Genomic DNA, 11,633 nt, shown 5'->3' with positions numbered 1-11,633 from the left:
TAGGGATGGAAAATAGTAAAGTTGGTTGGTTAATTAACCCTATTTTTTCTTACTTGAACTTTGACTTAAAATAACATTATTCATATATAACTTGTACAACTTGTACAACATATAACTTGTACAATTATACTAATAAATAACAACACCAATTGATACCCTTTGTTCATAATAACCCTAAAAATATACCAAAACAAATTAGAAATAAGTTATTGATTTTCTTTTAGGCACGGTCCATAATAAATTTAGTGTTAACCAGGTCCATTTAAGAGTTCATACTGACAAGTGTTAGTTTCCTAATTGGTTGAAGATACATGTCAGCAAGAAATCAACCCTAGCTAGTAGAAAAGTTGGCACAACATATTATCCATTTATCCAACAAGTTTTTTTTTTTGTCAATTAAAGTTTGCCTAAGTGTGTGACAAACAATCAATTGGAATTTCATTCCTACAAGTATAACAATAATCTTAGAAGGTTGATCAACTAAAACAGAAAAAACTGAACCAAAACTGAACAATGTAGGCTCTTTTTCTAGTAAGTTTATAATTCATCCCTTGCATCTTGGCTACTGACGGGGGCTTCAATTTCCGGTACCGTCTCAGCAATTGTAGGATCAACACCTTCAGATGACAGAGGTTGGATTGGTTTTTGAATCTTGAAAGGAGTAGTGGCATGCTTTTGCATGAACTTGTAGAGTTCTACACCACTTGGATTTGACTCAAAAATTATCTGCAAATAACACCATATACCATTATTACCTTAACATACATTTTTACAAGAAATGAGATGTATTAATTAAGTAGCAGTCTTTTTAAACAAATTAAGTTTATCAGTCTCAGATTAAGTACTAACCGGCTCAGAACTCTTCTTCCCTGCTGGGTAGAAAAGAATGGTTGGAAACCCTTGTGCCTGCATTTGCGCGTAAATTATTCATTTAGATTGATCTTTATCAGTTATAATTATTTGCAGATATCACAAACAACAGTAAACAAACTAGTGAATTAAACCCACCTTGGCTTTTGCATGCTCATTTTTGGTGCCATCCATCTTTGCTAATACTAAAGAATCAATTCCTTTCAAATGTCGAGCAAGCTTGGTATATGTTGGCTCCAGTTTTCTACAATGAGAACACCATGGAGCATATATCTACCAGAATTGAAGGATGATCGATGAGTTCATTTTACTTGGAAAGATTGATTAGTTGTTATATATTGAGTGGCAATTAAGATTATATTACCTCAAGAAGTACATCCTTTGATTCATCCAAAACAATATCTTCGAAGTTTAAGCCCACAACAATTTTCACATCACCATCATTCTAAAAAAAACAATGAATTCAATGGTTAAACCATGCATCTTTACAGATATAATGTGATTAGTTTAGCAGGAACTAACAAAATATTGTACAACTTACAAATTCAGGAATAGGATTAGATTTGTAGAACGGCTTAAGCTTGTCAGCCAGAAAGCTCTCAGCAAATGACTGCAGATGGATCAACATAATTAAGATTACTTAATTAGATTCGATACACCAACTTAATCATGCTAGATGTGGATCGAGGACAATGTAAGATTGATCTATAATTAAGGATCTGTTCTTTTTGGCTTAATTGCAGCTTCAGGGCTTATTTGACAGTTCAGTTCAGTTCAGCTCAAAAGAACAGGGCGTAAGAAGTACATATAGTCGAGATGAGTAATATAAATGATAACCTGAATATTGTCTGATGTAATATCACCCTCCATGAAAAACTTCTTACGATCATCATTTCCAGTGTATGCAAGCACCTAATTAAACATTTCAAGTTTTAGGAACAACTGAACGTGCTTCTTTATTGAGCTCAAACTAAAAGGCAATGAATGAAAACAATGAAATATGGCGCTTACTCTTGGAGCATCTCCTTCGACCCCAAGGAAATCCATCATTGGCTTTCCATATTCTTCATTGTCCATTTGTACATGTGAGAATATGATCTGCAAAGAAGCCAACATACTTGTTAAGAGTATGATCCACATGTGAGTTGAGACTAGTTGTCCCAAATAGAATAAAGAGAGATTGATTAACATATAAGTTTGGTGGACTACTCCACCTATCACTAATTGGTTACCAATTGATTTTAGGATGGAACCTCGTCAAACTTATATGTGGTCAATCTCTTCACGTGTCATCCCATCTTTCCTCCATTATTAATTATTATTATTATTTTTTTCAAATTTTCTTTTGTTATTTGTTATACTAAGAATTATTTTACCGGTTTAACACCCCACTTCATTCTCCCTCATTCAACATTAATTCACCATTTAATTCATATAACCTCCTCCACCCCATCTCCCGAGCTCTCTTTTTTAACACTCGATATTAATCCACCATCTAATTTGTATATACTTTTCAACTTTCAACCCACTGAAATCATAATTCTTCAACAAAATTAGCACTTCAATATACCGCTTAACAACCACTATATAATTATCCGTTCATTGAACGAGCTCAGAAGTTAGTTAATGGTTAACTTAAAGAAACAAATTAAGTCACTCATTATAAGTCCAAGAGATAAAACTTGTCCAAAAATCGATTACCTTTCCCTTGAAAGTTTTGGCTGCTTCCTCGAGGGTAGGGATGAGGTTTTCTGATTGTTCTGCCGCTGCAAAAAGGAAAACCTACACAAACAAACAACCATCCACACAATCTAAGCAAGTGTTTTCCAAATTCAAATCCTGAATCGGCTAGAAATGCAATGTGAACAAAAGAAGAAGTTGCACCTGCTTCTGGATAGCGCTTTCAAAAACTAATGAAGCACTTTCCATGGTAAAATTGATAACCAGAGGGTGTTTATTGCTTGACACAAATTCTACAATAGCTGATTTTGAGAAATCACCATCTGTAGACATCAACAACAAGAAACTTGATTAATTAGGCACAACAAATATAATTGATCTCAAATTCATTACTGACATCTAAGGTTTGATCAATTATGGGGATTATTATTTACCGCCCCATATTACTCAAAATCGTCCTACTCATTTATCTATATATCATTCTTTTTACCCAATTCATTCAACATTTATCCATATACCCGCCCCAAATCTAACCACCACCGCCGGCGACCACCTCTGGCCACCATCGCCGATCACTACCATCACGTCGTAGGCGACAAAATGCTCGAGTCTTCACAAGAGTTTTTTTTTTTTTTTGTCCGATTATTTTCAAAAACTTATGTATTTTTAGATTGTACCATGGTACAGGCTTATGAGTTTTTAGCTTCGGCCATGGTACAGACTCATGAGTTTTTAGCTTCGATCATGGAAGAAGCTAAAAATTCATAAGCATGTACCATGGTACAAGCTAAATATTCATAAGTCTATTCATAAGTCTATATTATTTAAGATTTTGATTTGTTCTTCCATTTGATTTAATTTAATCGGAGAAGAAAATAGAGACTTATGAATTTTTAGCACCTTCTATGGTACGAGCTTATGAATTTTAAGCTCCTTTCATGATACAAGCTTAAATAAGTCAATACTATGGTCGAAGCTAAAAACTCATAAGTCTGTACTGTACCATGGTACAAGCTAAAAATGCATAAGTTTCTAAAAAAAATTCGGACAAAAAAAAAACTCTTGTGAAGACTCGGTTATTTTGTCGCCTACGACGTGATGGTGGTGTCCGGAGGTGGTGGGGTGGTGTGAGAGAATTGAAAAGTAAGATTAAGTAAGGGTATTAATGGAAAATAAGGGAAAATAGTGGGGCGGTTTTGAGTAATATGGGGCGGCCACTCAATAATTCACTACATTGATGTAACCTACGAAAGAGGGATAGCTTCTGAAACTCCTTCTTCAACAAAACTAAAACAGGGCGTTTTGCATTGGAGTCGATCTGGAAAACTTGAGCAACTTGAGGGTTGCTTGTTTGATAGAAGTTGAGATCGTCCTCTTGTTTGGCTGCTGCATCAACCTCCTCACTTTCAGGACCCTGCAAACAAATGCATGTACCAATTAAGAATTGTATTAGACTAATCACTAATTAACTCACTGTTGTTGATAAATTTGAGAAAATTAGAGGTAATACCGTTAGACTATCGACAAATGCGACGACGAGTTTAGCTTCAGCAAGCAAGATAGCCTCTGCCTCTTCAGTAGTTGTCACGTTCTGAACTGCATGCCCTGTTTTCTTCTTTAGCCAAGAAACGATCCCATCCCTATCAAGTCCATCACAAATTATTAGACCCCTTAGATTCTTTATTAAGGGGTAACTTACTATCTAAATTGAGCAAATGGTGTAAACGGAGTTTATATGATGATATCAGGGAAATAAATCTCAGATCTTGGACCAAATTGTGTTAGTAGACAAATAATTAGCCATCAGTATATGCTAAAATTATTTCCTATTGAATGGATTCTTTTCTTTTTGTTTTGTACCATAATCACTCCTAAACTAGCTTTTTTTCAATGTAACTCCAAACTTATCCCAGATTCCCAGCTAGTCTAGGAGTTTATGAATTGTACAACCAAAGCTAAGGTCTTTTTTTGCTCATTTGCTTATTTTCCCAAAAGAAATATTTCCCCTGTTCCTCAAATATAGCACTACTTACATTTTATTTTTGGGTGCAAATGAGCTACAAGGGCGGGGATGAGAATCGATTCCAGGATCACCTGGAACCGGATGAAAGCTCTAACCAACTGAGCTATCCATCACTCTCATTCACACTCTGACATTTGATCATCTTTTGTGGATTATATACGAATGAAAAATATAGTTATGTGAGATTTTAATTGACAGCTAGATTTGAACCGATCGATATACCATTTCTAAATATCAATCATCTACAACTTTAACTTGAGCATAATTGGAGATATTAAAGTTGAGCAAAGTGATTTGTTAGGGAGCGTAAAAGTCAACATGATGCAATATTTACGGAACAGAGTAATATATATACGAGAATGAAAAAAAAAAGGAAAAGAGAAAGTAAACTGACTTGGTCCTATCACCCTCATACGACCTATGCACACCATCAACAAAGAAGAAAAGAGTAGGGAAACCATCAACATTAAACTTATCAGCTAACTCAGACTCTTGTATGGCATCAACCTTAGCAACCACAACATCGGACCCTCCCTCTTTTAGCTCTGTAGCAGCTGCAGCATACTCAGGCACCAACTGCCTGCAATACCCGCACCACGGCGCGTAGAACTCAACCATAACATACTTGTTGTTATTAATAAACTCATCGAAGTTTGTTTTAGTTAACACCACCACGTCTTTTTCGTCGACAACGGGTGTGGAAGGTTCTTGGCGCTTGTCTTCTAAACTTGTATGGTCGATTTCAGCGCCATGTGGGTTATAGTTCGGGTCAGCGTAATGAGGGTAGTCTTTGGGCTCTTCTAAGAAGCTCAAGTCCTCCTCATCCTCGTTTTCCGATACGGTGATGGTTGTGGTTGTGACGGGTTTGGTTGTTTCGTTGGCGGAAGCAACGACGGCGAAGGTGGCGGCGAGGAAGACAATGGGGAGGAGGACTAAGAGGAGAGTTTTGTTACTACCCATTCTATTCTTGGTTGCTAAACAATAGTTAGTTGGACAGAGAAAATAGATCTTTTTTCTTGGAGTTGTTTTTATTCTTATATGGAAAATGAAGAAGAATAAGAACGTGTTAAAGAGTATAATTGCACGTTTAAGGATATATGATCCAATCTAGAATATGATTGGAACTCATTTAAAAACTCACCATTTGCATGACATGTTGTAAATTTGTAATAAGTTGATTTCCTTTGAGAGAACAGAGGAGACTTTTGATTCGCCACGTGGGAACTTTTAATTGGTTTTGAGATACCTAATGAAGAATGAAAACTAATGGTTGTGTTCCACGTGGAAAGATTTGTCATGTGCAGTGTCTCATGGTTGACTTGATCGAGCAACTTCATTTGTACAAGCTTACTGATCGATCGAACGATCTTCAACATGCGCGCTAGTGGTGTCGTTGAGGCGAGCCACATTCGTTTCTTACTTTCCTACAATAATGCTAGCAACTAGCAAGTCAATTTCCTTTGATTTGGCACTTATGAAGACTGCAGACCAGGATATGTTGCCTGTAATAAGTTGTGCCAGCCTAAATGTCAGGGTGGTCTAGGCTTTAGGAACAGTGTCTTATGGAACCAAGTTGTTGTGGGTAAACAGGTTTGGGCTATTGCTAACAAACGGGACTACTTGTGGGTTAAATGGATCCGCATTATGTATGTGAAAATAAAGAATTGGGAGGAATTCACTGGCCCTGCTGCTGCAAGTTGGGTAGTGAAATATGTTTGTTCAGTAAAGGGAAGCTTCGCCAATTTCCTTCGGTTTACTCAGCGGATGCTGTCTCCTAGTTACTCTATCAAGAAAATGTATGAGTCCATGTCTGGTAACAACACTTGGGTCAGATGGTGTCATCTTGTCTGGAATAGACTTTCAGTGCCCAAACACAGGTTTTTCATGTGGCTAGCAATGCAAGACAGGCTCAAAACGAAAGCTAGGTTACACAAGTTGGGTGTAGGGATTGATAATTTATATTTATGTGCTATCTGTAGTTGTGCTGAAGAAACATCTCAACATTTATTCTTTGAATGTGCCTATAGGAATGAATGTAAATCAGTAATTCTTGATTGGTTGGGTCTTCACTGCACCAGGACTTCTCTCCTTCAGGTGTTGACTTGGATAAGAAGGTGCTACAAAGGGGACTTCGGAAGGAAAGTACCTTACACTGCTATTGCTGCTCTTACCTACTGCATCTGGAGAGCAAGGAACACTACTGTTTGGAGAATCCAAGTTCCTGCTGTCAAATTTACAGTGCATAACATTCAAGCTGATGTGAAATGCAGAGTTCAGAACCTGCTAAGTGCTAAAGTGATCAAGGATACATGCAGACAGAGAGTGGTTTTACTCCTTGTAGTTTGTTTGGGAGCTTTGCCTTTCCACCTTGTAGCTTGTGATTTGTGTAATACTAGTTGTTTTTAGGCTCTGGCCTTGATGGTGCTTAGGGGTGAAACACTTCTCCCCCGTGGCTAACTTGTAATAATTGTGTGATTAATATATTTCTCACTTACTTGTAAAAAAAACGAGCCGTTAGAATCAAATTCTGCAATTTAAAAGAAGTTTGGGTATTTGGTGTAAATAAGTTTAAAAATAGGTGTATATTGTGCAATAGGTTCATAAATAGGTGTATTTGGTGAATTATAAACATGACTTAACAAATGACTAACAAAAGGTCAAAATCAGGGGTATTTGGTGCAAATAAGTTTAAATAGGAGTATATTATGATTTTTGAAACTTGCAGGGTATTTGGTGCATTCTGTGAAACCTCATGAGCATTTTATGAAAAAACCGCATTTTTTAATTGAATTGACCATGAGCCGAGCAATTAAGCGGGATTCTAATATGACTGGACTTGGATTTGAATTAATTTTACCAAGTTCAAACTCGAACTCACATCGAAATTATATTTCATGTACAAACTTGGTTTGATAAGAATTGTTTCTGCGAACAAAATGCTAAGTATAAAAATAGGGGAAGTTTCGTCAACCAGGCTGATATTTCCTTCAATCGAGCTGTTGTCTTTGAGTATTTGACTGCTGTTTTTCCCTACAATAGGACAAACGTAAACAAGCTCGGGGGGGGTTCCCGAGAAAGCTCTCTAGCTCCGACGCTCAAGTCAGTTCTTGTAGAGAGAGAAAGTAGTGAGAGAGTCAGTTTGAGAATAATCGCATACCTGAGCAATGATTAGGTGGGTCATATTTATAGTAATACCGGAGGGCATTATTAGTAAATATGAGCAATTTGGGCCCCGAGATTCTTACCTGAGCGCATTAGGAGGTTTGTGTTTGAGGGTATTTGAGTAATTTTATCTAAGAGGGGTATTTTGGTAATTTATGTAAAAGTGGATCCCATGAGGCCGAACAAGAATTATACGAATTTAGGCATTAGTGTAATAATTATATATAGCAATCTCGTAAAAAAAAAAATTGTCCAAAAATTTATAAACTCGCGAGTTTTCGAACTGAGCAACATTTAATTGAGTTTGACTCATTAATTAATATTCGAACTACATGTAATTGTAAGCTCAAGCAAGGCTCATTAATAAACAAATCGAGCTTGAATCGAACTTTGACTGAACTGATTTCGGATTATTCACAAATAGTTATGTTCAATTCATGTCCACCCTAGTAGAAAAAAGGGGGAAACATAATAATTGAACAACACATTATACTTGTACAGGATGAAATCATGATACTGCTTATTCAAAGTTTGGAACGAGGCTGTTGAATCCTTGTTAAGGTACAGTAGTTAATAAATTGGCGACGTCAGCTAAAGACAACCAACGTCATCTTCTTCAGATTTTTCTGTTGAATAGTAAATACACCAAATACCAATGTTAATCTAATTAAATCAGATAAAAATTGAAGCTTAAAGAAATATGACGAGCAAAAAAGGGTAAGTGACAATGTTTCTAATCTGAAAACACAATTAATACAATAATTTGGAAATGATCACTCATCAGGGGTAAGTAAAGATGGTTATGGGCCGAGTTATGTTCCATGTCGAGTTTAAACTGGCCCAATTTATGCTAAGCCCGTTTATAAAGGGCCGGACTGGGACAAATATTTCAAAAACGGCCTGAGCCCTCGTGTTAGGCCGGCCGTGCCTAGCCTAATGTACTCAATTTAGCGTGCTTTGTTGCCCTGAACGTGTCTGTGTCGTGCAATAGTCGAGAAGTAGTCTAAGTTATTTGATGAGTTGTAGCTCGATCAATATTAGTGAAAAGCTAAAGAACTTATCTTTGACTCAAACTTACAAAGTTAAGTTGCAAACTAAAAGTGTAAGTTATCTTTGACTCAAACTTATAAAGTTAAGTTGCAAACTAAAAGTGTTAAGGGATATCTATGGATTAACGGTCCGACAGGAACCCTCATAGGGATAAGCCAGGAATAACCTAACATCTTTTCTGTCCGCCGGTGGAAGACTCGGGTACCGGAATCCTATACTACGGGCTGGCCTGGATTATTAAGATACGTCTATATATATGTATAACCCAGAACCTTAATTATTGCTAAAGGTACGTATCTCAATCATTGAACATTTGTATTACTGTTTTACTTAACTTATACGTAGTATGACTTTAGCATCGATAAGGTAGCTAACATTCCCACCTGTAAAGATTCTTATTAGTACAAAAGATCCAAAGATGTTCCTACCGTTCCCATTCCATACCGAAACCACCCACAAATACAAGCCATTATTATGGATAGTCTTTGTACAAACTAATATTGAAGTACAATTTAAATAAACAGGTCGATCGAGTGGCAAAAAAAAAGGAAAAAGTTGGTTACCTCCAATTCCAAAGCAGAAACAACAAGTAAAGATGAAGAGAAGTTCCCTACAGAAAGTGAAAGCCCCAAAATTGAGCTGATTTGAAGGAGGTTGAGACGATTGGATCTGCTGATTATTGATTCTGTGAATATTATTCAAGTAATCTGACTTGAAAGAGTCCCTAACCTTCACTGATGGCCATAGATGCATTTCTCTGTTATTTCAATAATTGTCAATACCCAATCCACTGCTCTCTTGTTCTCGCTCGCTAATGTGATAATATTATTTTAGATTTTTAGATTGTCGAGGAGAATTATAACATGCTCACTTCGGTCACGTGTGGCCCACCTAACAAACGGGTCTCATTTTCGGGTATTTGGATTTGGAATTTGTTAAAAATGTGCCGGAGTAACAACGTTGATGTTATTCTATACTACGAGAAGATACTCCCTGTTTGGGCTCCCAATTGAGTACCAATTGGGCCATTAAGTCCAAAGCCCAAAGGCTCACAACAACAACATCATACCCACTACAGTCCAAAAGGCTATTCAGCCACCAATCAAGGTCCAAGGCCCACTTGCAATAAATGACCTAAGGGCAACCATTGCACGAACACTATAAATAAGCCGTCATGGCTCACTTACCAAGGTACGTCCATTTCACGCCTTAAGACCATTCTTCTAGAGAACGTCTCTCTCTAGAGTCCGAGCATCGTTCTTACTTAGGCATCGGAGGGGCTTTCCTCGGAAACACCCCCGAGGCTAGTAACTTGTCTATTGTGCAGGTTGATTTGGACACAACACATTCGAGCTAGCAAGATCTTCAACACACATAAAAGGGGCCTTCATTCGAAGCCTATTGTTTCACCCGCTTCAACACCGGAACAATTTGGCGCCGTCTGTGGGGAAAGAACACTTGAAAGCTCCAAAAGAAAAACACTACATTTCCACGTAAAAAATGGAAGTTCCCAACAATAACAACCAGTTGGGAGATGTCCTTGTCCAAACGGATTCGGAATCCGATGGAGGCGAGCAGCTGCACTCGGTGGCGAGGTCGCAGCCAACAAGGGCAACCGCCACGACTAGCAGACCACTCCCCTCTCGAGAAGAGCTCGCCGCGGCCATGACCATCATGCAGAACTTCCTCGATCTTCAACGAGAAAGAACAAGCCCAGGCAGCAGCGTGACGAGAGGCGAGGAGAGCCAGGCGACAAGTATTGCTGAACATGCCCTCGACTGACGAGGATAATGTGAGACCCGAGCAAGATCTCTCCACAATGTCAGGAACACACCTAATGACAAGGTGGAGAGAGAGCACGTGGGATACGCAACAGAGAGCTGCACAGCAACCAGAGTGGTTCGCAACACCATCTCCAACACCGCAAGCTCTCCAAAGTGGAGCAAGTGATCCCACTCGGATCCGAAGCTCGGTCCATAGCAGACTGCGACCTTCGGTTCATGAAAGGCTGGGTAGCCCCTGTAGATCCAGTAGACAACCCGAGGGCAGTGGCCAGTCGAGAAGGAGAAGGGGAAGTGACTGAACTCCTAGCCCCCTACACGCCCCCGAGCAGTCCCTTGGAGGAAACTCGAGAAGCGAAGGTATCAGGGCGAGGCTAGGAAAGAGAATCATGACTCCAGCATCTTCTCCATTCTCGGATGATATTGTCATGGAGACGATTCCCAAAGTGAGACTACCAGCGCACCTGACGTACAGCGGAGTCACGGATCCGAGGGATCATGTCATCTCTTACGAACAACAGATGTTTCTGAGCCCCTACTCCGAAGCCTGCTGGTGCAAATACTTCCCAACCACGCTGACAGGAGTTGCTGGGGAATGGTTCAGATCGCTGCCGAAGGGATTGATCAAAAGTTGGAAGAAGCTGAAGAAGAGGTTTTGCGTACAGTTCGTGAGCAACAATCGCCCAGAACGAACCACTGCCGAGCTAACCTCTATACAGCAAGAAAGAGACGAAAGCCTGCGAGACTTCATGGCCAGATTCATGAAGGAATCTACCAACATTCCGAACCTGCAGCTAGATGTAGCAATATTCGCCTTGAAGCACGCGCTACGGGAGGGGAAATTCCGAGACAAACTGACAATGAAAAACCCCTCCAAAATAGCGGACGTGCTCCAAATGGCAGATGCGTTCATCAGAACCGAAGAGTTCAACAAGGCAGCAGCAAGGCTAAGAGGTTCCTCAGATCCGAAAGATAACAGAACAAACCAGAGTAAGCCAGAGGGTAACTCAAGAAAGGGGAAAGAGAAGGTGGGTGCGAGAGAAGCGAGTCCCAATAGAGATGGGAAG

The 11,633-nt window shown here is 38.9% G+C and overlaps 1 protein-coding gene and 1 long non-coding RNA gene across 2 annotated transcripts; both read right to left on the bottom strand.

Moving 5' to 3' along the window:
* Positions 1-347: 347 nt before the first annotated feature.
* Positions 348-5,670, bottom strand: LOC110801953 (protein disulfide isomerase-like 1-3). The gene is made up of 12 exons (XM_022007362.2): positions 4,968-5,670; positions 4,061-4,190; positions 3,799-3,964; positions 2,755-2,873; positions 2,572-2,652; positions 1,882-1,968; positions 1,708-1,782; positions 1,412-1,480; positions 1,235-1,315; positions 1,009-1,143; positions 850-906; positions 348-726 (listed from the first exon to the last, which is right to left on the bottom strand). The coding sequence occupies exons 1-12, from the start codon at positions 5,531-5,533 to the stop codon at positions 538-540; spliced, it is 1,755 nt and encodes a 584-aa protein (XP_021863054.2). The 5' UTR covers positions 5,534-5,670; the 3' UTR covers positions 348-537.
* Positions 5,671-8,010: 2,340 nt separating this feature from the next.
* On the bottom strand, positions 8,011-9,940 carry LOC110801957 (uncharacterized). The gene is made up of 2 exons (XR_002537042.2): positions 9,349-9,940; positions 8,011-8,361 (listed from the first exon to the last, which is right to left on the bottom strand). It is a non-coding gene; the product is annotated as an uncharacterized lncRNA (long non-coding RNA).
* Positions 9,941-11,633: the final 1,693 nt, after the last annotated feature.

Source organism: Spinacia oleracea, chromosome 1 (genome assembly GCF_020520425.1).
Source record: "Spinacia oleracea cultivar Varoflay chromosome 1, BTI_SOV_V1, whole genome shotgun sequence".
NCBI classification, from domain to species: Eukaryota; Viridiplantae; Streptophyta; class Magnoliopsida; order Caryophyllales; family Amaranthaceae; genus Spinacia; species Spinacia oleracea.
This window is presented reverse-complemented; position numbering and strand designations above follow the sequence as displayed.

Excerpts from the sequence above, each read along its gene's own strand:
- LOC110801953 (XM_022007362.2), bottom strand. The coding sequence starts at position 5,533 with ATGGGTAGTAACAAAACTCTCCTCTTAGTCCTCCTCCCCATTGTCTTC. Across the intron at positions 3,965-4,060 it reads CATTTGTCGATAGTCTAACG|GGTCCTGAAAGTGAGGAGGT; the intron begins GTATTACCTCTA and ends ATTTGTTTGCAG. Across the intron at positions 907-1,008 it reads ATGAGCATGCAAAAGCCAAG|GCACAAGGGTTTCCAACCAT; the intron begins GTGGGTTTAATT and ends GCGCAAATGCAG.